Source organism: Pyrgilauda ruficollis, unplaced genomic scaffold (assembly GCF_017590135.1).
Source record: "Pyrgilauda ruficollis isolate IOZ18807 unplaced genomic scaffold, ASM1759013v1 scaffold55, whole genome shotgun sequence".
Classification (NCBI taxonomy): Eukaryota; Metazoa; Chordata; class Aves; order Passeriformes; family Passeridae; genus Pyrgilauda; species Pyrgilauda ruficollis.
The window spans coordinates 8,995,783-9,022,614 of NW_024527155.1; the positions used below are offsets into that span (position 1 = coordinate 8,995,783).

The window sequence follows — 26,832 nt, forward strand, 5'->3', positions numbered from 1 at the left end:
GGTGAGACTATTACAAAAAGACTAATATTAATGTCAGCAGCAAGGAGGTTTATCAGAAGTGATGACACAGGATAGGCTCACTCAGGATGTTTACCAGAGCAACAGTTGCCACGCAGATAAAGTATGATTGGAAGATGCGTTAGCAGATTCTTTTCTTCCTACAGCAGCTGCTGAGGACTGAAGCATATTTCTTGTACTTACTTGCATTTTGAGTGACTCTGTGAATGCTTGATTTATTAATAGCACTACTCCCACACCCGTTGTTTTAAAGCAGTAGCCAGGAGAGCTGTCAGTTAAGAGACTGGAGATTTTTGTCCGTCAGCAAACAGATACAGAGACAGTATCAGACTGCGATGATCAGTAGGCAGATTCATTAGGAACAACAATTTAGAAGAAAGCCAGCAGCTTGAGCTTTGTCTCGCATCCCATTTCCAGTGTGCACTCCCAGAAGTAGGACAGAAATGCAAGGAATACTTGCTAGTTTTTGTTGGAGAAAAGAGAACCTCCCACAGCACTGTATCCCGCTCTGGCCTCTGTGCATATGTCCAGCCACGTTTCTTTTTCACTGCAGAGATCCACGTCAGCCCACTTGGACCTCAAGGTTAGCATGGCTGTCTCTGACTTTTCATGCAGTTAGCAGCACACAGGAAAGTGAGAAAGCTACACTCTTATTTGCTTTTTTAGACTGAATTACTAGGTACCCAAATATAACTGGGTAGTAGGAAGAGTTTAGGCACAACTTCAAAGAAAATTCTGACTTTACACCTTTGGATCTGTGGAGAGTCATCTTCACTTTCTTGTCACCACACCCAACTACTAAGAATACGTTGTCTCTATTTATAGGAAGAACGCCTTACAAACATGCAGGTAAATCCCTTTTAAAGTGTTTTCCTGGACATTGCTGTCTTTAAAAAGCCAGGTGTGCAGAGAATTTTTCCCTCCCTGAATATCACACATCTGTTAGGGATATAATTATGTGGGGTTTTTCTCTCCCATGAAAATTGTCAAGGCTTAGAACATTTTTCTATACCAAACTGAAATGAAAATATGACATTTTAAAAAATCCCTGAGGAAAACTTTTGTCTGGGTTCCTTGAACCATCTACATGTATTGCAGCCATGTAGACATTTAAACCTAACTTTCTTAAGTTATTTAATTTAATTTAATTTAATTTAATTTTATTTTATTTTATTTTATTTTATTTTATGCAAATCAATTATTTTAATTTCATAATTAAGGGTAATTTAAAACTGAAAAACAAACCCCTTATTTTTCTTTATTTAAGTATCCACAAGAGATACTTTGAAAACCAAAAATACAGTTTATTGCCACTAAATCTGGAAATGTGCTTCCTATAAATCATTGTACGTTTCACAACTTGGCAATACTCCAAGGAAAGTATTTAATCAGACAACTCCCAAGAATCTGTGAAGATTTACTTTCACTGTCACTATTTGGAGAAGCCTTGCTTATGGTGCAGGTGGTCTATTACTAGATTTGTTTCTCTGCTTTCTTTAGAGAATGGTGATTAGCAGAACAAGAATATCATAACTTGAGGAACACAAAACCAGCCACACTTAATTATGAATCGTGTGGCTTGATCCTTGGCGCTTTTGTGTTGGGATGGTAAAGGACTGCTGGCTTCATTCATGTGGATCTTGCAAATTTGACTTCTGAATTTTGATCAGTGTGTAGTCATCCCAGTTTTGAGTCCTATTTTCCCAGCACAGTTTTCCTTTCCTCATCACGCCCCGAGGGATTCAAGTATAGGTGTGTTTTAATGATGTCGACACGTGTCTATTAGTGGCTGTGGCTGGGATTAATGAATCATTTTACATAACCTAGCAAACAGCTATCCAGTGGTTTTCATCACTGACTTGGGCTTGAGTCCAACTTCTGACATAAAGGTAAAAGCCTCTGTATCCTGTTACAGTTGCCTGGGCTGAAAGTTGCTTGAGTGAAGTTTTTTACTAATAGACAAAAAAAAAGGTAGAATACTCAGCAAATAGTGCTTTCCAGGCCCATATGTATTGTAGTGTATTAGGTAATCACTGAGTAATATTTTTTGTACATTTTAAATTCTCACAGATGTCAAAATGGCAGTAATCAGACTTACGTAATATATACATTGACAAAATGTTTTGGATCCTGAAATGTTTTATGAATCCATCCCATATGAAATTTTGTATTCAGAGGCCATTTCCTTAAGTCAGAAATAAAATATGCATTCTTATTTAGCCATGAAGTAGTTTTCTTGAAAAACAATTAGAAAACCAGGTATAACTAGAGATAGGTCTGAACTGACAGACAAGATCTGGATTGTCCAGATCTCCTCAGATTTTAGGACTCATATGGCCCAATTCATAGATTTGCCTGAAGAGTAATGACTAGGATTTTCTTTTAAATATATTTTAATCTGTTTCTGGTATGTTACTTTTTGCTACTTCATTACTAGCATGCATTTAAAGCAGGTGGTGATATTCATAATGTAGGTATCAGTGCTAAGCTGCTGGTTGTTCCTGTTCAGAAGTGTCAGTACAAAATTCAATAATCTGTGATTATAAAAAGACAATTACCCGTGTATGTCTGCCTAGAGCTAGAAATCAGTTTAATAAATATAGAGCCAAGTTCTTACAGTAAGTTAATATATAGTAAATCCTATATCTATTAAAGAGAATGAAAACTGTATGCACTGTCAATCCTCTAGTTCCGTCCCTGTTGTCAGCCCCAGCTTAGCACATCCTGGTGAGCTATCAGTCATCTTGAACCACAAACTGAAGAGGAAAATCCCCACCAAAACATCCCCCTAACATTTCCTGGTTGCCATGCAGCTCGGCGTGCGGTTTTACCAAGAAGTCTGTTAGCACGTACAAGTCTTACACTTGCTTTCGCTCAAGTGGGCAGGGTGTTCGCAGATCTTCCACTTGGTTTGCTTTGATGTGTCTCTGCAGTTGCTAAAGATCTGCTGCTTTTTTTGGGTTTTTTTTCCCCTCAAATAAAAGACAGTGTCCACCTTGAGAATGAAACCCCCAGGTGGTGTCTTGAAAACAATGAAAATTGGGGAGTAGTGCATGAGACATCCATACAGTATACCAAAAATCTTCATGGAAAATTAATTCCAGTGGGAAGAGTTAGCGTGAGTCAGTGTTACTCATTATACATAAGGGTTGCAGAATCAGGGTGGAAATGGAAATTGCACCTGGTTTCTTACAGTGACAGTTTCTAACAAGCCTCTCCTGTTAATTATCAGGGTGTAACTCACACTTCTCTGACAGGACAATGCTCTTTAGTCTGTGTGAGATGCTTCTACCCCACCAGTGAGCTCTAGCTAGCAAATTGTCTGGGGAACCAAAGTTAGTGATTTTGGCTGACAAGTATTAATTGAACCTGGTTTAGATATGTGAATGAGGATGGCAGAGAAAGGTTTGCATGCAGCTGCTTGAAAGAGGGCACCAGAAATCCCAGCAAAGATGGGGAGAAATGTGGAAGTTTGTGCTTTCCATGCTCATAAAGCTCAGCACAGACAGGAGCACTCCATGGCTTTGGTTTGTGTCACCCAATCTCATGGTCTGGGTGAGATTAATGATTATGACAATTCAGACCATTTCGTACCGTTTGCCTTCTTCAAGGGCTATTATTAAACAGCTGTAGCAAATCATGTGAGTGAAGGAAGAAAGGAAGGATTGTGTCCTGTCAGGCCCCAAAGCCAGACAGCTCTAGGAGGGGGAAGGAGGGAAAGTTTGCGTGCTGTTGGTGATTTCACTGTGAGTCCACTCTGAGTCAGCCCCTTTGAAGCTTCAAAAATGTTAAAAGGATCAGCAATAGTTTGTCACGCAGAATGAGTTTTACATTGCCTTGGCTCTTGGAACACAATAAAAATTCATCTTTTGCATAAGTAACATCTTTTGCATCTGTTACAGCCAGCTAAGTAACATCAATATAAAATTAATGGATTTGACCTTCCTGCCCTGTGGGAAAAGGTGAAATATGTGTTCTGATTTAAATTTACAGTCATGTTTCTTCCTTAATTCAAAATTATAAGCCTCAGCATGGGAAAAAAATTTAAGGTATTAATTTAATTTAGATCCCATAATTTGTTTTTGGTATGGTATTTATTGGTGGGATCAGAATTTATTTTGTTAATTCAATTAAGGGTCTCCATTGTGTGAACATTAAAATCTGAGACTATACAGTAAAAATGCTGTGTTCCCTGATAGCTCTGGGTTTGTATTTTGTAATTTTTAAAATGTGGTAATTACTGCCTTCAAAGACTAGATGCTGAATTTACGCAATTTGCTTAGACAGTGAAATTCCATGTGAGTTTTGGGTACTGCTTTGGTCCTTTTTCTATACTCAGCTCTTCATGAACAGAGTGTCTCTGCTACAGCAGTGGTACTTTTGGAATAGTAGGCGTAGAAGATGTCATCAAAGTGAAGACAAAGATGCTGTCTCAGCATTACTTAAGGGCACAGTGCCAGCAAATTGGATGGCCTCAAAGCCAGTTTTGAGAACTGGATTGCCACATTTTTGCCTGGGGTTTCCTGGACACCCACGTGATCTCTCACGCTGCACAAGCAGGGCTTCCTGGGAGCTTTGGCTTTGCTCCTGGGCACGCATGCAGTGCAGCTGGGCAGCACACGTGCAGTCAGCCTGGTACCTCCCAGCAGTGTCCTGGTGAGCTGGGGCTACTCAGGCTGGGCATTTCCATGGAAAATGTACATGTGAAGGCATGTAGCCCACGTGTAGTTCCATTGAGCCTGTCTGTGTAGGTAAGCCTACTTTTTAAACAGCACAAGTCTAAGTAATTGACTCTCTAAGCGGAATCCTGACTATGAGTGAATCTCAGAGTGGTAATAGAGCATAAATTGTAATGTTCAAAACCAGGAATGGGCTGAGGTTTGATGATAGCTAAATCAACTCACTCTAAACAAAAGTGAACTCCACTTTATAATTCAGTGAATCTAGGATTAACTGCAATCAAATGGAACCTGAAGCAAGTGTACGTGGTATCTGCTTTCACAGCAAAAGCTTTTTAGAAATTAGCCCAAAATTATCAGAAAAGATGTTGATGCTCCGAGAAAATTTATCTCCAAAATCACTGAGCTTGTTACTTTAAAGTAATCAAGTAAAACTTTGTGATCTTATCCCCATATTTAACATTAAGTCTTGGGCCTCACAGAGTACGTTTTAGGAAGAGAGAATCAAGGGAAAACTAAAGAGAAACTTTTCTTGTCTAGGTCATTTATGCTTAATACAGCTACTGGCTGGACAACTTCCAAGACAATATCAGGCTTTGAATATGAAATATTTGGATCCAAAGTAGAAGTCACTTGCATGGCAGATGTGAGAGCAGCTCCATCCTAGCAGTAGTCAAGGAGTCCAGAAGGGCCATGATTTTTAATGACATATGACAACAAAATATTAAAAATATGAAGAACTGTAATCAGCAAGACTGTTAAACAGCTCTGAAATACTAATTTTGTCTAAACTAATTTTTTTTTTTGTCAGCCAATATACTGGGGAAGGTGGAAATGTTGGAGAAGAAGTTTTTTTCCATTCTTTTTGTGAAAGGCTATCCAAGTAACAAAAATGATTAATTCTGTTGCATATGGTGCAAGCATTCAAGATGGGTTGCACACAGCTTTTGAGCTCCTTTGGACAAGCAAGCATCAATACTATTGGACTCCTACCTATGCTGTGAATAGTGGTTGTCCTCTCATGCATCACCCAGCCTGCATCTAATCTGGTATTTTGTCTCCTTGAGAGTTTCCTGTGAGCTATGGAAAGTTCCTTGAGATTTACACTGAGTAGATACCCTGTACACAGAATAACATCAATTTATAAATGGACAAAAGTAGTTAAAGAAAGAGTGCATGCCTTGATTACTATCATTTGCTTTCACATTTATGCTATAGAACAAAATAGACTGTCAAGTAAAAATCACATTTGGAAAATTGCTTATTATTTATAATGTGTCAATATAAATGTGCATGAATTGCATCTGTCTTTTAGAAAAACAGTTTCTATATGTCATCTTTTTCTTTTTCACATAGACAGTAAGGACACACCCTTTTAATATTGGAGCACACTGCTCTATTTTTCCCTTTCTTGCACATGGAACTTCCATTAAAATTAAGATAAAAATGATTCATGCTCCTCTTTGCACTGGAAATAATAGCTGCTCCTATGAAGTGTGCTTTGCAGTTGTCATTCTAGTCTGGAGTGGCAACTGCTTTTTTTCTCTTGAGGGAAAGGTGGGGCAGAAGAAAAATTAATTCACATTGCTTTGAAGTGTCCTGTTGTTTCCCCATTTCTCTCTATGCACATGATTATTATTATTTGTATTGATATTATTATTATTAACCCATTCTTCTACGCATTAGTGTTAATGGTATGTTAAATGTCCTAGATACCTACAAAAACATGCTGTATTGCTATTTTTGGGAAGGCTGGAGATTTGGCTCATGCCTCAGCCCATAGAGGGAAAGTATGAAAAAGGTGATTGAAAGTAGCAGTGCTTTTTCTGAATGAATTGGTAGTGGGTTGTTGTTGTGGGTTTGCTTTGAAAGCATTATACTTGAAAACAACTGATTACCAGGTTTCAGTGAAGCAGTAGGTATATATTTTTAACCATTTTTTCTTTTCCTTCATAACAGAATTCAATGTAAGTTGCAGATATGGAGGAGTTTTTCACGTTGAAAAAAATGGTCGCTACAGTCTCACACGATCTGAAGCAGTTGAACTCTGCAGAGCTCTCAACAGCACCTTGGCAACACTAGAGCAGCTGAAGAAAGCTCATGAGCTTGGATTTGAAACTTGCAGGTAAAGAAACTCTTGAGAAGTATAGTATGGTGAGATATATAGTATAGATAAAAGATAGTATATCATGACACCTCTAGTGTAGTAATTACATTTGACTTACTGTAGATGCAATGATTAACTAAATAAGTTATATTCTGTAATGAAAAAATACCTTTGTGAATGTGTATGCTTGCTCTGAGTCCAGTAATAAGTAAGTCCTTGATGCATTTAGTTTTTGCCTTTTGTTTTTTTTTTTAAATCATAACCTCACACAGATAAATATAAAGGGAACAAAAGATTGACAGTGTAATAAGCTAATTAGGAAGATGTTCAGATCCTAGTGTGCCACTGAACAATGGGTAAGATAAGTATGTGCAAAGTAAGGACCCAGTGTGAGGTCAAAGGCTGAGGATGGTGTATGCAGTGTATGGAACTCAGTCTTGCCAAGGAACAGTAAGAAGCAGAAGGTGGTACTGTGAGGAGTGAACTCTTGTCATCCCAGGGAAAAAATGGCCACAGTACTAGTGCATTCTTGTAATATATGAATGGAGATGTTTCAGATGACAGCTACAGCAGTTAATAAAACCCCAAACCATGTTGTCAAGTGACCTAATTACCTGTTCTAATTAATGATGTATAGGACAGCAAATGTAGATGATACAGACTCCCCCAGTTTCTCAAAAAATAACTAGACCAAGAGACTAGAGGTTACAGAAAACTTTTAATTCAAAAAAATTAAGTGAATAAAACTATGTGATGCTGAACAATCCCAATTTTCTCAGTGTTTCCTCATAGCAGAGGTGCTTCATCTCTCTGATCAACTTTATGACCCTCTGGACTCCAATAGGTCCATGTCCTTCTTGTGATGGGGACCCCAGAGCTAGACACAGCACTTCGGGTGGGGTCTCAGCAAAACAGAGCAGAGAGGGGGAATCTCCTCCCCTGACCTGCTGCCCATGCTGCTTGGGACACAGCCCAGGACGAGTTTGGCTCTCTGGGCTGCAGACAGGCACTGCTGGCTCATGTCCAGCCTCTCCTCCAGCAGTACCCTCAGGTTTTTCTGGGCAGGCTGCTCTCAGTGTGTTTGTGCCCCGGCTGGTATTGGTACACTGCTTCCACTGCCTGTGCATTTCCTTCCTGTGCTTTAGTTCTAAAACAGCTGTGCTGGTCTCTTGGTTTGGTTTCCTGATTTCTTAAACTAGTGTCAAGAGCTCTTGCACTCTGTGGAAGGAATCCTTGAAGACCGTCTCTGCCATCTCTGTTCTGCACCCTTGTCCCTGAGGGCAGTTTTCCAGGAGGGCCTATTGACTACCTTCTTGAAGTGCTGGAAGTTTACTTCCCTAAAATTCAGGGTTTTGACTTCACTCTTCTCCTCGCCCATTTCTCTCAGGACTACAGACTCCACCACTGCATGATCACGGCAGCCCAGGAGCTCCATGGTGGCACACCACTATGGAGTTTAAACAAATGTCAGCAGATTTTCAACTTTATTGCAGTCTAACTTAAACAGCAAACATGGAGAAATGGCATTTATCTTCTGACTGGCACAGAAAAATTCAGTGGACATTTCTCTAAAATTTCAAGACTTTCACTCTGGTACCATGAGAAATAGTACTGACATCAATACTGCTTGCAACTATTTCCTGTTCCTGCATGTTCATTTCACAAGTACTGTGGTGGTGGAATATGTGAACAGAGAATTCTTAGAGGATTCTTCCATCAGAAGTGGAAATGTAATTTAGAATTGTATCATGTAAAGACTAGAAACAGTTCTTTCCTCTGAGGGGAGGGTCCTTCATAACGCAGTAGGCTTGTTCTTTTTCTGACATTAGCACATGAACAGACACAGCATTCTGAATTGCCCAGCACTACACCATATTTAGAGATCAAATCCTAAATAATGCATAGGGGTAGAGATTTCTATGCAAGCAATTATGAGTATGCTAAACTATGGAAAGTATTTTCCAAAGCTAAAATATGAAGGCATTTGAAAGAAGACGAAGGATTTTTTTTTTTTTTTTCCCAGGGGAAACTGTAATTTTTAATTAGTGTTACAATTTCCTAACTCACAATTTACCAGAGGGCAGATTTGGACACGTAAGACATGTAGATAGAATTTCTTCCTCCCTTCCTTCTGGCCAACTCTCCCACAGTATTGCTTTCATTTGTTGATCCTGTGCTGGAAGTAGTCCTTGTCAATAAGCTTTAGCTCTTATTAAACGTGAGTAGGAGAGGGAAAATACGCTGCATATAACCATCCAACAGTAAGTGAATAAGATGAATCAACAGAACACAACACAAGTAGGTCAGTAATTGTTTGTAAAGTGTCAGCATTGTAAGCTTAGTTGGGAGTGTGAGTAGAGTAATTTATAATTCCACCTACAAGAGTTTCAGAATTGCAAGTATGTGCACATTAGACATGAAACTCGAATGATGTTCCTAGATAAAAAACTGCAAAGCTGTGACATTTACTCCTCCCTGGTAAATCATTCCTCTCAAGAAGTAAAGTAAAACCCAAACCAAATGCCAGTTCTTGTTACCATTCTATCATATCTTCAGTTAAATACATTGGAATCAATCCGGTGTTACAGGATTGCAAAACAGTAGTAATGTATTGTACCTTATGTAATCACAGTCTTCACTGAATTATGTGAGCTCTGTGCACAATAATCACACTGTTCAACTGAAAGATACAGTAAGAATTTGTGGATGAATGATTCTTATATTTGAATATTTTACTAGGCTGTCAGTTTTTGCAGAAAACTGTGTGTATTGCAATCATTCTTTAAACTTGCTCAGGTACCGTAAATTGAGCCCTCAACATTTCTGTGTGAAATGTTTTGGTGTGTTATGTTAGAGCAATGAAAATATGAATTCCTAAAGAATGGGAATTTAGTGTCAGGTAATACAAACTCACACTGAACAAAAAGTGCACTCGCCGCCCTTACTTTCACTCCCTTGCTCTGGAGCTGATCACTCTAGCTAGCTAATAAGATACATATTTAATTTAGATGGATTCAGTTCTAGAAATTAAACACAAAATTATGTTGAGTGATGGGAGACTGATGTAGCTGCATGTGAGAAAGGAACACTCAAATGAAAAAGCAGCAAAAAAAGCAACAAAACAGTATGAATAAATGCATGCATTTTTAAAAAATAATGGCTTCTTTGTAGCTTCTTAATGTTCGAGGTGATATCTGCTGTGGTACATAATATGGTTTATTTGCCTCTGTTCTTCACAGGTATGGTTTCGTGGTGGGGCATATTGTTATCCCCCGGATCAATCCATATCATCTTTGTGCAGCAAATAACACTGGCATTTACAAACTCTCAGCAAACACAACTGCCCGGTATGATGCATACTGTTACAATGCGACAGGTAAGGAGATGATTTTATGCTGCATTTTAGAAACAGATTAACTAAAAATAGCATATGCAATCTCCTATTTGAGGTACTGGGATGAAGGCTTATATAATAAACATAGCCTGGTTTTCAGCTGAGAAGAAGTACATTTTGTCAGCCTCTGGAAGCATATCTGTCACGTCAGCAACGACCATTTTGTTATCAGTGTGTTTGGAGCTAAATCACTTTTCTGGCCTTGGGACAAACTTTGCAGCTTCAGAACAGTTCATTATAATGGCTTAGTGAAGTGAACCACTGCAGCAGTGAATGTGGCAGACATAACTGTTGTCAGTCCTGGCACTCAGCTCTTCTGTTCATGCAGACATGAGCTTTACAGCCAAGAGCAGTTTTTTGTGTTTTGGGAGTGGTTGCCACCTGCAGCAGCTCCAATGCCTGAGATGGCTATCCCAGACCCATGGACGCGGCTGCTGCTCTCCTGTTTGCAGATTCATTCTGTATTTGCTCAGGCAAATATCCATTGAGACATGAGGCAGCTGGACAGCAACGTGTGTCAGCAGCAGACTGTTTTCATCTAAGCTTTTGAACTTTTTAATAGTTGGAGATATTGTAGCGAATTATTAGGAAAGTGTATATAGTCTGTGACAGATGCTGAACACACTGTTTGAAAATAAAACCTAAACTAACTTCAAGGATCTTGAATTTCAGTAGATTGTGACATTCGTAGTGGAGGTAGAGATTTCTTACAGAAAGCTGCAGGAAAAGTTCATCGATCATTTGAATGCAGTGATTTTTTTAAAATTTTGTTCTTGGTAGTGGTATAATTAAAAATCTCTGCATTGGCATAGTATCCTGTGAATTGCCATTGTCTGTCTCTCACAGGATCTGAAGGAGATGCTGTCCATCTCCTCCAGATCTTTATAACTCCTCCCAGGGATTACTCCCTAGCAGCAGTATGAGGAGGTAGCTTGCACACCAGCCCCAAGTGGGGCGCTTCAGCCCACAGGAGCCAGCGGTGCTCACCAGAGCAGGGCATCGCTGCCTCTGCCGAGCCCTCCGTGGAGGGGACGGAGTCTTGCCAGCTAAAAAAGATTAGAGTTGCCACTGCCACAATGACAGTGGGTCTGACTGCCTTGAAACTATGTCTTAAGGCTGTTTTAGCTGGCACTGATTGCAGATGTGTTCTGGAATGGTTATGGAAATGGAGCATCTCGTTGTTAGCTGACGGAACAATCTTGAAGTGTCCCACCTGGGAAGGTAGTACATCAGTGAATAACATTTGTTTGGAAATTTGCTTTCAGTCCTCCTCATCTGAAGCTGAGGTTTTGTCATTATGTACAATTGATGCAGGTATACACGTGATTTTTTAATCCATTTTTTTCAAATTAATACTTTTTATTTTCCTTCTTTCACAGAAACAGAGGAAAAAACATGTGAGCCAGTTGTAAAAATAGATACTTCCTTACTCAGTAATCAGGATGAAACAGGTACTGTACTGATTAGAAAGACATGCACTTGCTCTTTTTTTAATAACTTGTTATCTTATTTTTACATAAACAATCAATAATATTAAAAAAGCCAAGCCAAACATAAGAAAAAGAAGTTAAGAGATGTTCAATAGAAATTAAAGAAACTAGTCACTTGTCTTCCCCTAAAGCCTATGGAGTTTGGTTTATTTCAGGGTACATGAAACATTTTTCTATAGGCATTTGATGTTTTTGGCACCTCAGGGCTGCTAACATCCCTTTGACATAAAGAATTTGCTTAAGACTGCAACCTTCATACATCTGATTTGAGCTGTTGTTAGAAAAGCTGCTGGAAGCTGAAAAAAGGCTCATAATAAATTATTTCTTCCAACTCTAAATGCTGATTGACTTTACAAATGCCAAGACATTTTGTTAAAATCAAGCTGTTTGATAAAAATAAGTGATGCAAATCAGGCCCCACAAATGCAAAAAATATATAAATTAGCACATATGCATTAGACATATTTTAGTGATATATTACCTAGGTTAGATAGGAGGGCAAAAACGGGTGAACTGGTATTAATCCATAGGCATTAGTCTTTATTGTAGCTGTGTGGCTCCTTGGCATTAATTCCGTTTAATTCCGTTTCCGCAGTCATTGACAACGCAGACGGCTCCCGTTACAACGCGGACGGCACACGTCACACCGGTGGAGAGTCCTCCACCTCTGGGGTGGATGATGAAAATGCAGGCAGTGGATCAACTCATGAGACAACTCCCATGGATGCCTCCATCAGCAGGTCCAGCCCCTTGTATTATGGAAGTCCTACTCCAGTCTCACAGCTGCCAGATCATTCTTCTGGAGGAGGTGAAAAAGGAATTCCTGGAAAAGACTATGGTAAGGACAGTAGGTTGACACTAATTTCATGGGGCCCTGCCAAATACAAATGCCATGTTCTTTTCTACTAATTTTATTTAATTTTTTCGGTTGCTTGTATGACTGAAATTATCAGAAGTCTGAAAGACTTGCTCCCACTGAACATTAGGGATACAGATATAAGTCATCCTCTATGTACAGTAAAGCTTACTGTGTGACTACAGGCTTTTTATCAAATCACCAATAAATTACCAGTGAAGGATACCAGTATTTTACATCACTATCCTCAATGCATACTGAAATTAACGAAAAAAAAAAAAAGCAAGAGCATCAGGATTATAAAATTAATTTTCACTGGTGGTGTACTCATGGCATGTTTTGCTTGTTTTGACATGTAGCTAGTACCATGAAAGGTAAAGCCTAAGACTGTCTTACTAAGAAACTAGGATGAGAAACATTCCCCACATTCCCCAAGGTGTGTGCTGTGTGTTTCTGTTGGTTGCTGTTACAACTGTTACCATGTCTGCTTGCATGCATAGTCTAGATTTTTGGGCTAAACCTCAGAACATATCTCAGCAGAAGGGAATAGCTTCACTCATTGCTCTAGAATCCCTGTCCTCACCATGTACAGGTACAATGAAAGCTTGTATCACATAAACAGATCATTGCCAAAATATTCATTATCACTGTAATATATTCTCTTCTTCAAATTATCTGTTTGGGTGATACACTGTGTTAGTGAGATAAGCTTATGTGGGGTCTGCATCTTTCTCCTCTCTTGGACCAATAAATGAAGGAATGAAGCTTGCAGGGTAGAACAGTTAAAGTCCTTGTGAGTACTGTATTGCAGCTGAGCTCATGAAATAGTAATGATTTATCCATCACCATACAGATGATGAATTTACATCTGTATCACCTGACATCTCTTTCGCGACGGTGGCTGGTGATTTCCATGAAGAAGATGACGGACAGTATCCTGCAAGTACTAGTAAGATCTATGTTTCATAATAACTACATTACACATTGATCACATTAAATCTGCTTTCTTCTTCCAGAAAGGCATTCTGGTAAGTGGTGAAGTATACAACATCTCAAAAATTGGAAAGACATTGAAATAGATTACTTTCTAGACTGGTTAAGGGGGAAATGAACTTCACTCTCTAAGACAAGAGGAGCAAAATAATTTACAGTTTGTTTGCTTTAATGCTTGTACCTGCGCTCAGAAAGATTGCTGGTTCGGGTTTCCCACAGCTGGTTTATCACTTTATGAGGAATCACAAATTAATACAACCTATTATCACTTGACGTCAATTTATTTCTGAGGTAAAAAAGGATATTTTTGTATATTTATGCAGTTATTCTAATACATTTGTGGTTGTGAATGTAGATAATCTGTGTCAAAACTTTGGTTCTGCTAGCCAAGAAAGTTCTTTTATATGGTAGTTCCAGCTACCAAGCCATTTGTGCACTGCAAAAACAAATTTCATCCTTGCTGTTGGCATAAGAAAAAACTGTGGGCTGTTGTGGCTCCACAGTCTTTGAGGACCCAAAAGAACAGTAGCCATTTTCTCTTCTTTGTCCTTAAATAGCTTTACTGAGTTGGAAAAACTGCTTGTGATGTTTTTATCAAATATGTAGTGCACAGCAGCTGCAATAAATAAAAAGCTTTTGAAGTGTTCTTCCACATTTTAAAGTGGAAATAATGTACATATGTTCACACTAGTTCTTATGGCTAGAGTGATAAAGATCTTTGCCTCAGAAAATAAAGTGAACCTAAAGGGAGAACATTTTAATTATACAGAGGAAATCTACAGAGGCGTGTTGTAGTAAAGATCAAGCTGATAGAAATGAAAGTTTCTTCTCACTGGCTCTTTTCCTTTTTGTTTCCCCATGAGGGGAATCCATGTTGCTTGGTTGTCTGTAGGTTGCTGATAGTTGGTCTGAGTGACTTGGAGAAATGGTACCTTCATCACTGTATTTAGAGGAAGAATGATTGTATGCATTACAGTTGGCAAAAACTTTGCTAAAACACATAAATTAATAAACCCAAGCATCTTTTCTCAGAAGACGTGAAGATTAGTAGCGCCTTATAAGTATATAGATAGAAAAAGAAATAATAGGTTGATTTTACCCCCAACCTTGAAAAAAAGTAGAGAATTTTCTGGTACTTGTTTCCAGTGAAAGCTTTTGTTACAAAATGTTGCCTGTAAGGGGTGGAGATTTCAGAGTAGTGGGGAGTTTGGTGACTCTGGTGGTGATTTTTCCTTCCTATATGTTTGCTTTTGTGTGCACATGTGACTTAATGTTTCCTTGTGCTGGTGTTTCTGTACCCACTGCAAAAACCTGTGCATTGTTTCTGTACAGGAAAGCTTTCTGTTTTCATTTTAATACTTGATTATCAAATGTATTGGTCCTAAATATGTATGTCCCTTCCTCTTGCTAGCAGTTCTCTCTCATGGACAAGAGTGTTTTACAGAGGGAAAACTGGAGATATTTAAGATCTGAAAAGATCAAAGAGACTATAGGGCAAAGTGATAAAATGTGTCAATACTGATAAATGTGTATCATAGAAGTGATAACATTGGCATGTTTGTTTACAGGGTTAGGATTGATAAACTGGTTCTCTGGAGAAAAAAAAAATAATAATGAAAGTAATGCTCCTGGGCGTTTCTAATAGCTTTGGCTGTTACCCAGCAACATCACTTTAACACAGAAGTATTTGACTCATTTAGTTTAATTTTACTGCATTATAGATGAATCAGTAACCTAGCACTCCTTTTAGAAAGACATAAAGTATAACCTGTGCATCTCTCTGAGAAGTCATTAAATGTTCAGTAGCACAGAAAGTGACATGGATAGCAGTCCAAAATAGAAGGAATAAAGCCATGTCCCAATATCTGTTACTTAGTTTGTATAGCAGTGCAGGCTCAGTGGAATATCCTGGCCACAATTTAATTTCCCAGAGAAAAATCCCACAGATGGGGAAGTAGAAAAATAAGAAAAAAGTAAAGAAAAGTATTTGTCATGTATCTTCAGATAGATGGCTGAAAATCAATCTGTCTATCTATCTATCTATCTATCTATCTAATTCTGTAGAGTGTTAAAGTGAGAAACAAAATTGGTGGCTCTCCACTGTACTACAATTTGTAAAGTTAAAGTTTTTTTAGAAGATAGCTTAATCTAAAGAATTCTGTGCTATGGATTGAAATGAGCAATTTGCACAGGTCCTTGTTCTTCAGATGACACAGAATTAATTATTTCGCTGGATTTGGACATCACTGGTGGTGTGCTCCATCAAGTTAATGGGCCAGATTAATACAACATCATCACTTTACCACTGACTTCTCTCCATGCCCAAGCAGGTTTCACTCTTTGTTATTAGCAAATTATGATTCACCTCTAGGTGTGCCATGAATCAGATGTAAGACTCTTTATTGATTAATGAGCTACCTACATGAACAGTAACTCAGACTGATTTTTTGTCATCCATGTATGATAGACACATTTATAACTATTTGCGTATCTATACTTATTTGAATGCATAGTGGAAGAAAAGACTGTAGGATCCTGTAATTTTTCAAAGCAGAAATGTCTTTCCATTCAGAAATATCTATCACAAACCTGTAGAACTTAATGTCTGATATGCTGTGTTGTGAGGAAATGTTGTGAATTGGTAATGTGAAAGGAGTAAAGCAGGGCCTCTCTCCCTGTGACATACTAATGCCTGCCTGGAAAGTGGTTCTGGTATAAAATTAGCAGCCAGCATCAGGATAAGGGGAGTGCATGTGCCTTTTGAATGGCCTCAGTTCTGACCTCAGGTTCTTGGCAGCACTGGCTTTGCAGATACTTCTTATATCTTTTGATTTTTTGTCATCTTGGTGGAAGTTCCTCATTCTGGGCTCTCTTTCAAAGACTATCTATTCTCTCCTGCTGTCAGAGCTTGTGATTCACTCATTAACCTTAGGGAACGTGGAGGTGTGAAAAGCCCCACAGGGCTTTTTGGTGGCTGCTCTCGAGGGAGCATGTTCTTTCCTGGGACTGCCAAAAGTGCTTGCATCTGGCTAGGCATTGGAGGAATGTAATGACACCACGGGTTCATACATTCACCCTGCTCTCACACCCATCTCTGGGCATGAGCCTGCTCAAGGTGCTGGTGCTGGTGGACTGGACTTTGCTGGAGGAAGAGTTGTTTCTCAAGAAATAATCACAAGATCTTGGTTAAATCATTATGGATACTTCTTTTGAATGGGATTTTATGTAATCTTGGTGGAAGTTCCTCATTCTGGGCTCTCTTTCAAAGACTATCTATTCTCTCCTGCTATCTGAACTTGTGAGTCACTCACTAACCTTAGGGAACGTGGAGGGGTGAAAAGTCCCCCAGGGCTTTTTGGTGGCTGCTCTCAAGGGAGCATGTTCTTTCCTGGGACTGCCAAAAGTGCTTGCATCTGGCTAGGCATTGGAGGAATGTAATGACACCACGGGTTCATACATTCACCCTGCTCTCACACCCATCTCTGGGCATGAGCCTGCTCAAGGTGCTGGTGCTGGTGGACTGGACTTTGCTGGAGGAAGAGTTGTTTCTCAAGAAATAATCACAAGATCTTGGTTAAATGAGCCATGTCCTAACAGCTGCAGGGCCTCATCATGACATCCTGGAGAAAACCACCACTGAAGCTTGGTGGAATCCATTCTCAGACCACTGGTGGTGGTCGAATCCTGGAGAGGAGACGCAAGAACCCACGCCAGCAACCAGGGGTAAAGAATGCCATGCTCAGAGGCTGCTTTGGTTGGGGGCTGAATTACCAGAGAGCAGGGCAGCAAGGTGAACAAACTCTAAGTGGAACAGGGGATGAATATGTGCCATTTCTCACTGCTGTTCATGGCACCGTGCTTGAAGCAGGAAAAGCAATGTCCCGGGCTCCCTGTCACTGATTTTACACGTGGCAGCAATAGAGCAGTTGTCCACTCTGTCTGTGTGCCATGGAGGCATTCTGGCTGTCTGAAAGGGATGAGTTTGGGAATCATCATGGAAAGCATGGACCTGGGTCTTTCTTTCCTCCTGTTTTGGAGCAGAGTGTTCCAATGAGAAGGACTTGTAAGGGAGAGGAAGGAAAGGATTTCAAACCAGTACTCTGCTCTACCTGCTATATGCTGTGAGCATGCAGAGGGTCCCAAAATGAATCTAAGAGCTCTAGAGGGGCAGCTTCAGCAGGGCCATGGCAGAGTGGAGAATCCCTTGGGAGTGAAAAGGCCAGGAGCAGCTACAGCCCCTGGGAAGCACGGGGCTGTAAATTCTTCTCTGTGATTGTGAGGCTGTGAGTAGGGGAGGCAGGAAAGCTGAAGTGCCAGCAGCAGAAGGCCTTGTGGGTTAGGGCTTCATGGCAGATTTAACATCATCACAGCAGGTGTGACCTCCAGTGGCAGTGATTCAGATGATGAAGACTCTTCTGAGGAGATTGTGTATCCCACAATGTTTCCAGGCTGGGGCAGGAGTGTGGCCAAGGACGAGACTGCTCCGAGTCCCAGTAAGGTTCTTCTCTTTTCTTTGGATTTTCACTTTCTTCATTTTCCTGTCCTACCTGATGCACCTCCTTCTTTGTCGCTCATATGTTGCTTGAAAATTGAATGATCTTCTCATCAGCTGTTGCCTTCATAAATACTTTTTGACTGGAAAATTATCTCAGGTCTCTAGGATTAAATAATGTCTGTTCTTTCACTACTTAAAATTAGTATCTCAGTTTCAGTTTAGTCAGATGTTTGTATTTACTCATGATTTTTCAAGGCTAAAAGTTTATCTTTCTTTCTATTAGTTTATTTTATGTATTAAAATAATTCTAGGTCATATTATATGTGACCTTCATCTATTCAATAGTAGACTTCCTTTCTGTGGAAGATGCTCAGGCACTGTTTGGAAAGGCCAAACCCCAAGTCCTTTTTTCATTGGGAATTGTCAACAAAACAGTCTCATGTTTGCTACCTTCTGCACACTTCCCATGCAGTCTTCTAACATCATCTCATTTGTTTCGTGATCTCAGATGTCTAGGCATCATCCAGTATTACAACTAAGATGTTTTAATACGTAGCCTTGTTTTCCTCATATGAATAGTCCCACAGTGATCATCTGAGAACCCTTTTTTTTTTATTCAAAAGCCATCCATAGATGAAATAACTTTGTCTGAAAACCAGAAAAGGTTCAAGGTAAATGCTAGGCGTCACTGAAGTACAGAAACTGCTACTTGGCTTTATGACCAGGGAATGTCCCCAGCACTGGTGGTTTTTTAGCATGGATGTTGCTCTTAATGACTACACTCTAATGATCTTACTTGTACAAAGATATTAATCTCTTTTATTTCTGTAATTTTATTTAATTTAAGTACATCTTAGTGTGTCTATTGTCTTTGCTCTTATTTAATCAGCAGTCACTGTTCATAAGACTTTTATTTTTTTGAAGGTAGTGCAGTATTTGCATTTTTCAGCGGCAGTTTCCATTTTTAGTAGAAAATGCACAATCAGGAATTCATCTTGCTTTGGGACTTCTTATGTTTCTTCCTATGCTTTGGATAGTTTTGGTGTTTATTTATCTTTGAGACTAAATTGGTAACTTGTGCCACAGGTGTACTGCATTCCATACCTTTGACAGCCTAGTGGTGTCTGCATGATCCACGGGTGAAAGTGTATTCAGTTTCTGGTCACAGACTCTTGTAGAAGTTCTGTTTTATCTTTTTAATTGTATTACTACTTTCTAATATTGGCTTCCTGGTGCTTGTCAAGGTGCTCTCATTTTTTTGCTGACCACTGCTTTTTTGCTCAGTCAAGGATATTCTAACATGGTGCTTCTCGAGTACTTAGCAAGCATGTTTTGTGTGTATAGAGATTTCTGCCATATTCCTTAGGTCCAGCATTATTCTTGAAACATGAGTTTAAATTTCTACAACTGCTCTAAATTTCTACAACTTGCATTGCTTCTACTGTGCATTATTCTTCTGCTGCTTGTTTTTCCCATTTTTCTTGGGAAACTGCATCTGTCAATTGCAAAGAAAAGAGCAACTGGTTTGATGTGAATGGATTTGATAAGAAGATTAAAGATACTATAGCTAGGCTGTGCAAGAACTTCCATTTTCCATCATGTTTATGGCGCACATGGACAGTAGATTTAGAGCATAGTCAGCTTTGTATCCTCCATTGTCCCAACAGCTGTGGACTCACAACACGAAACATTTCTGGAAATCACCACACAAGACCATTGGAACCCCACCTTTACTGATGAAGAGGAGCAGTATCCTAGCTCTGCTAGCAAGGGTAAAGCAATCAAGCATTTCAGATAATATTCAGATTTCTGATATAATTCAGTGAAGTTTGGCACTCAGGGTGCAGCTGTTTGTAATTCCCACACCGTTAGCCTCAGTTTATCAGTTCAGTGTAATACCTTACATTATTTGTACTAGAGCCCTCAAAGGTGGCATCTATAACATTCATCTGTCATTTCAAGTCTATCTTATGTATCTAAAGTTCATTTCTTGCCACTTCTCCTGACATTTCTGGTATTTTAAAATTTTCACTGCCAGTAGTTTGCAATAATACAGAGTAGACTGTAACTTTTGGTGAGAAAAAAAAATCACTTTTTCCATTTCAAAAGTTCTATTGTAAAATCTGAAGACAAAAGATAAAAAAGGGAGCTAGTGTTTCCAATACATAAATTGTCCTACAAAGAATAATATATTACCTCCAGATGAACTGGAGGTGAACATTTTGCTACCAGTGTCAGTGCCAGTAGCCAGATGAGATACCACAATGTTCAGTTCTGTGGGCAGAAGCTACAGAGTGCATTCTCAAGCTATTTTTCTGTGTCTTTCTGGTTCTGAGATTGTTTTGAACAGCAGAAGTTTATGCAGCTGGCATTAGAACAGATTCTGTAATCACACAGAAATGGTTTTTGTGATAACTTTCTTTTAGTGTTAGTGAAGTATTGTTAGATCAGTTCTATTCATGCATTGATTATTATTACCTCTTTTTTTGTAAGACAATGTATATGTATTTTGTTTAATTTAAAAATAATGAGCTACATTTGCATGAGCGCTGTCTTTACGAATATTTCATTGCCTGAATGTGAAGATAAATACTCCTCCAGTTTTTCTCTTCTTGGGAAATAGCGCAGTTTCTCTCTCTGGTAACTTATGACATATATGACATATCCAGCTCATTCTTTGCATGCTCTGATTAAGGACCTTAGCTTTACTTTTATATACCACTCATGGAAATGTTTGATACTTAAGGCAAATATATTTCCAGCTGAGTTATTTAGCTTATCTTAGGTTTATTGATGCATCTTTTCCAAACATTGTTTAGAACATCTCTTATGGTGGTGGTACTTCAGCTGATTTCTGACTGCATCTTCTGCTGTGTAAACAACAGCAAGTTAAAGAGTAAATAGTGAGTTAATTTCATTGGTAAGAGCTTTAATTATTACTGAGTCCAAAATAAGTATGCTTATCTACTTATATGAACCTGCTTATTTAACTCATCCAATCTCAGAAGAAATTGCAATTTCCTTAGGACCAGCTTTGTAATTATGCAATTGAGATAACTCAAAAGAAAAGTTTCATCAGTGTTTTACTTTAAAAACACAGAATACAAACAAACTCAACAATTAAGTTTGTATTAATAAATGTGAAATAGAGATGCAGGCTGTTGTTTCTATGAGCTCTTCTGGTTCTTGGATATCTATTGTCTCCCACTGGTCATTGGGATCCTTTCTAGTGTACTTGAATCTTCTGCTGCTCCTGGTGATGCTTTTGTGTGATAGGGTTTCCAAAGGACTTCTGTTTTTTTTCATCTTTCATTTCACATGAAATGCAACAACAAGAAAAAGCCAAAACACAAAAGCCAAGCACTCTTGTTATGTAGACCATAATGATAAGGAAAATATGATGATGTTGAGTATTTTGATCATTATTGATTCAATCACAATCTTACCAGCACTAGTTACAAGTGAAAATGAAAAACATCAAGGACCAACCCAACATCCACTATTACACAGCCTTCATTCTGGAGGGATCAGTCAAGAACAAAATCCTGCAAATACCACTGGCAGTATTGAACAACATGAATTTACTACTGCAGGTGAAAATTATTTTGGAAAGGAAACTTCTACAGGTAATATTGCAGGTCACATTTTAGTAAATTTTCAGGGTTTTCTAAAGATGTAGTTTTAGGATGTTTTACTAACATTTTTGCATTCTGATGTCATAACACAGGTTCTGTGAACAAATCTTAGCAATTTTGATGTTATGTTATTATTTTTTTAATTAGTCTATTCTTCAGACTTTTCGTGGATGTTTCTCTTCTATTTGTCTTGCATGTCAAGACCTTTAGTAGGTTAATTCTTTAACTGTCTCCTACGTTTTGTGTTGTGTGTCATGCAGTCACAAGCTTTCAACAAGCTGTCTGCCAGGGTTTTGTCTGCAGCAAACAGAGAAGGCTTAAATGGAAAAACAATAATCTGTGCTGCATTTTTTACTCCTTTGGCAACTGTGTTCACTCCCCTGTTGCAAGCTGTTCTCGGCCCTGGGATTTTGTTTCCCAGTTTTCGTTAATGACAGTTTAATCTAAAAAAAATTATCTAAAATGTCTTCTCATCCCACTTTTAGTAAGATGAAGAGAAGAAAACAAAGTATAATGTAAAATAAGAGAGGCATCTCTCGTTCATTGGTTGAATCAATTGAAGCATAAAAGATCAAATTATACTGTAAAGGTGGTAACTCAAAATTGATATATTTTAATTTCTGCTCCTGTGAGCGCACCAGACTTAGGAGTTTATGACAGATATGCTGTACTAAGCACTGCCAACAGTGAATGCAGTCATCATCCGCTCTTGTGGATTATAAAATACAGGTCTCTGATAATCTGTTATACTACACTGCTCTAGCAATACATAATGGCCTAATTGCAATTAAAATTGTAACACACTGTGGCAAATTTCTTGAGCTCCCCCCCCCCCTTACTGGGTTGAAGGGATTAAGAAGGTTTAATGCTTTTCACACAATTTGGGTACTCTTTTGCTATGGTTGTGTAATAAAATCAGCAGGTTGGTTGTCATGGATGGTGTTTTTCTAAATAACTACAAGATCAGATATTCTCCAGCTATATGCTGTCTTATTTATTGTGTGCCCCATTCATAAATCTGACCCATGACCTAGCATTACCCTTTGCCACACCTCTTTGTCTGTTTTCCTGGAGATGCTGCAACTAATGAAACAGAGAAACTTTGAGGAGAAGAAATTGGATATAGTCAACATACTCAAATTATGTGTTTAAAGTCTTACTGATGGGTCATATCATTGCAGTTATTTATGTCTGAAGTTTTTGTTTCTGCATCAGCAAATTTTGGTTTAATATTCAACCTTACAAAATCGACAGCAAGATTCAGATAAATACTTTTGAAAAACAGTAAGACACCTTGATTCTGAAAAGCATATGCTCAGTTTGAGGAAGGATTTGGTCCTACTGATGACAGTAGGCAGCTTTTCTAAGTATGAACCAGGATGAGAAGCAAATCTACTTTACTTCTCTTTGCCATTAAATGTAGTAGGCATGTGAGCAAGACCTGTCATAGAGACAAGAACTGAAGAGGAGAATAATGTGAGAAATGGATCTTTGTATACTGAGTTCATAATTGCTTCACCATCATCATAACAGCTATGGTCCCCAGCCGTGGGGCCAAACAGAACGACTCAGCGCAAGACCCAGTGGTGTATCCAGGCTGGGATGAGGGAGAGGATTATGCCACACAGCCTGCTGTAATGGATAGAGTTATTCCTTCCAGAGAGAGCAATCATGAAAGAGAGTCTTCCACTACAGGTACTAGTAGTAATGTCTCTTATGTATGTTGCATCACTTTTGTCTCTCAGATGGCCTCTCCTGGAAAGATATTGCGTGAACTTGTAGACGGGAGTAGTTACTGATCTCTTAAAAGAATCTCATAAACTGTGGAGTGATTAATTTTCTCTGTGCCTTGTCTGGATGGTGGTGAAACAGAAGATTTCAATTTTAGCTAGCTCCATACAAAACATTTGTTCTTTACTTGCCAACACACCTTATAGGGCTTTTCTTTCCTTAGTGAAGGATGGCTGTGAAATTGATTTCAGCTCGTTACATAAATTATATTATTTGGTGCTGCCAGACTGTCTTTATCATGAAGTTGAATCCATAGTTATGCATATTTGTACCTCAAGAGGTTAATCCATTCTCCAGGTGAATATTCACCTAGAGAAAGAGTGTTCTTTTCATAGATTTTATTGAAATATTTATCCCTCTGGTTCATTCATAGAATGATGAGAGGCAGGAATCTATAAAACTGGCATGACACAGCATCATGATGCATTCTCATATAACACAGTATTTTTAACATCAAATAGTGTTCTAAAAACATGGTATGATCTCTTCTTCTGGAGGTCTCTCCATCTGCCACTGGAATCTGTATATTTTGCCAACATCTTGCTCCAACATGCTGAGCTTAAATGTGGAGCTTCAGGGTCTGTCAGAAGCCAGTGACAGTGTGGAGAAAGAAGAAGACACCTTCATTTCTTCTTGACTGTCAGTGTTTCAGTATTGATACCTGTAACGTGAAACACACTGTAAGAGCAAGTGACAGCGCCAAGGAAGCTGAGACTCTGTATGTAGCCTGGGATGCAGGTCAGGGAATCCTTCTGACTGCTGCCTCTGTGTCTTTCCCTGGGTCCACTGCCCTTGGGAATCTTTTTAATTAAGTAAAAAAAGTGGACAATAACAGAATATGGATATGTCTTACAGAACTGTGAGAGAGCAGTGATGATGTACACAAGGTCTCCCTTCTCTGCCCTTTTTGTGGAGAGAAAAGTGTAACAGTGCTTTAAGGGGAATAGGAGGCTCAGATGGGATGGTAATGGGAAGGCCACAGCAGCACACACATGGAATTCACAGCTATTAAATAATCTGTGTTTAAATCATCTGTTATTAAACCATCATAGCAGCTGTTGCCTCTCCTGATGGTGCCCACCACAAAGAGCCAACTCAAGCACTTCTGCCTTGGGATTATGAAGCAGAAGTGAGCACTGAAGGCATCACGAATCCCACGGATGCCCCTGGGGATGAAGTTCTCCACAGGACCACAGGCACTATGATCAAAGCTGGTAATGACTCTCCTCCGATGGGTTGTGGTAAAAATAATGGATTTTTACCACAAAACTCATTTCTCATGTCTGGTGTGAAATGAGACGTTATTTCTTCTGAAACTGACTTCTTTCCTTGTCTTTCTCATCTTTAAAGTGTGCATTCTTGTTGTGAAATTGCAGTGCAAATGTTTTTATGATTTTGTTGCATGTGAATATCCCAACAAGAATTCCTGTCTGTTTAAGGATTTTTTTTTTCCTATGTGCCCTGTTTCTTATGTCCCATGACTCTGCTCAGGTGTATTTTTAACTGAGAAAGCAGTTGCTTTTTGGAGGTGGCTGGTAGTGTAAATGCTTGTTTTTCATGCCTGGTCATTCCTGGTCTTAATATTTCAACATACTCTCTTAATACTGTAAAATTTAAAATAATTTATTGGAGTTTTTTCATGTGGTTCTGCAAGGTTCTATCTTAAATTCCCAAACTCTGCATGTTATCCATTTAAAATTATCCTGATTCAAAATACTGCTTTTTTATTTAATACAATAAGATTTTTTTTTTTTTTTTTATCATACTGTAGTTGTTTGGAACTTCTTGAATCTTTTCTTCCTCCATTTTCTAAAAAAGACATTCTGAGGAAAAATTAGCTGTTAAACTTTTGAGTTTTTATCTGGATTATTTAATCCTCAACATTTAGGATTTGACGGAGAGCTATAAAAAATACAAATTGTGTGGATTATAAATACAGTTTGTAGATTAAAAAGTTTGTGTTCTCTATTATCTGCTCATGTTTTCTAAATATGAATGAGATTCTGTAAAGTTCCCCAGTTCACTGTTTTCAAGCTTTATGAGGTTTGACAGGTCAGTTGCAAAGATGAAAACCCACGTATGATTTTGCATTTTTTTCAGATGTTATTAATTAAGTCATTCTAATCTGATTCCTGTGTAACAACAGGAATTCTTATACTCATTCTGAAAATAATATTGCTGTTTTCTCACTTCTGAACAGTGTTCACTAGATATTTTCAAGACCAGTATTTTAGGCTGCATTGTGAATATTAGTGAAGGAAGAGACAAGCCAAAAAGAGTGTCATATGCAGAGGATATTCTTTGCTTGAGGCTTTGTTTTGTTTTGTTTTTCTTCTCACTGCATAGTCTACGTAGGCAAATAAATTAAAAAGGTAGAGTTTACTAGAAATAAATATACGTAAGGTGCATTTTTAAAATATTTTTGAAGTTAACTTGGCCATCATCACAACAGTCACAGCCTCCACTGACATTCTGGCACCAGAAGATATAACCCAGGAAGTATGGGCACCTCACCTTGTGGTAACAGCTGCTTCCTCTCCTGGTGGTGCCCACCACAAAGAGCCAACTCAAACACCTCTGCCTTCGGATGATGAGCCAGTTCAGGGCACTGAGGGCATCACAAATCCCACGGATATGCACAGAGATGAAGTCCTCCACAGGACCACAGCCAGTGTGACCAAAGCTGGTAATGACTCTCTTCTGATGGGTACCAGTAAGAATAATGGAGCATTCTCATTTCTCATGTCTGGTGTGAAATGAGACATTATCTCTGCTGACGATTACTTCTTTCACTATCTTTCTCATCCTGGGGATCTTCATTCTTAGTGTGGACTTGCAGTGAAAAATCTGTCGTAGGATCTGTGAACAAGGCATAAGGGACTCTTTGCTGGTGCACCTGGTGGTTTCTGACCTTTGCTGAAGCATGTTCTTGGGTGATCTCCCAAATGTTCTGTGAAACATGCACTTTGGTGATTCTGAATCCCCAGCCTCGTCTTCCTTTCTTGTGCATCAGTGGGATCAGACTGGATATGCTTTGGCACCATGGCTGCTGTGGTGGAGGTGCTCTGGCAGGTTAATCAGATGACTTGGTCCTGAAACTCAGCAGCAGCACCATCACTGGGCAGTGGTGTCCCAGTGGTGAGGGCAGTGCGTTCATAGAAGAATTACATCCCTTAAATTCTGCCATCAGTTTCTTCTCTTCCCGTGTGTATTGCCAGGCAAGACCGACAGAGGTGAGGCTGCTCACTCCTGAGTTACAGGGTCAGGTTGTTGCTGCTAAAGTCTCTTCTTCTAAAGGTCTCCCCTTTCCATCTGTCACTGGGATCTGTATATGTCGCCAGCATCTTGCTCCAACATGCTGAGCATAGATGTGG

At 39.0% G+C, this 26,832-nt stretch overlaps 1 protein-coding gene across 5 annotated transcripts in view; it reads left to right on the forward strand.

Moving 5' to 3' along the window:
• CD44 (CD44 molecule (Indian blood group)) overlaps positions 1-26,832 on the forward strand; it is a 48,990-nt gene that overhangs the window by 11,966 nt on the left and 10,192 nt on the right. The window contains exons 2-9 of one of the 5 annotated variants that reach the window (XM_041481281.1): positions 6,657-6,822; positions 10,044-10,180; positions 11,578-11,649; positions 12,284-12,526; positions 13,398-13,493; positions 23,201-23,362; positions 24,511-24,672; positions 25,911-26,144. In XM_041481281.1, the coding sequence (XP_041337215.1) occupies positions 6,657-6,822; positions 10,044-10,180; positions 11,578-11,649; positions 12,284-12,526; positions 13,398-13,493; positions 23,201-23,362; positions 24,511-24,672; positions 25,911-26,144 (1,272 nt within the window). The remainder of the gene's footprint in view (positions 1-6,656; positions 6,823-10,043; positions 10,181-11,577; positions 11,650-12,283; positions 12,527-13,397; positions 13,494-23,200; positions 23,363-24,510; positions 24,673-25,910; positions 26,145-26,832) is intronic. The other 4 variants (XM_041481282.1, XM_041481284.1, XM_041481283.1 and 1 more) reach the window with 4 other exon arrangements.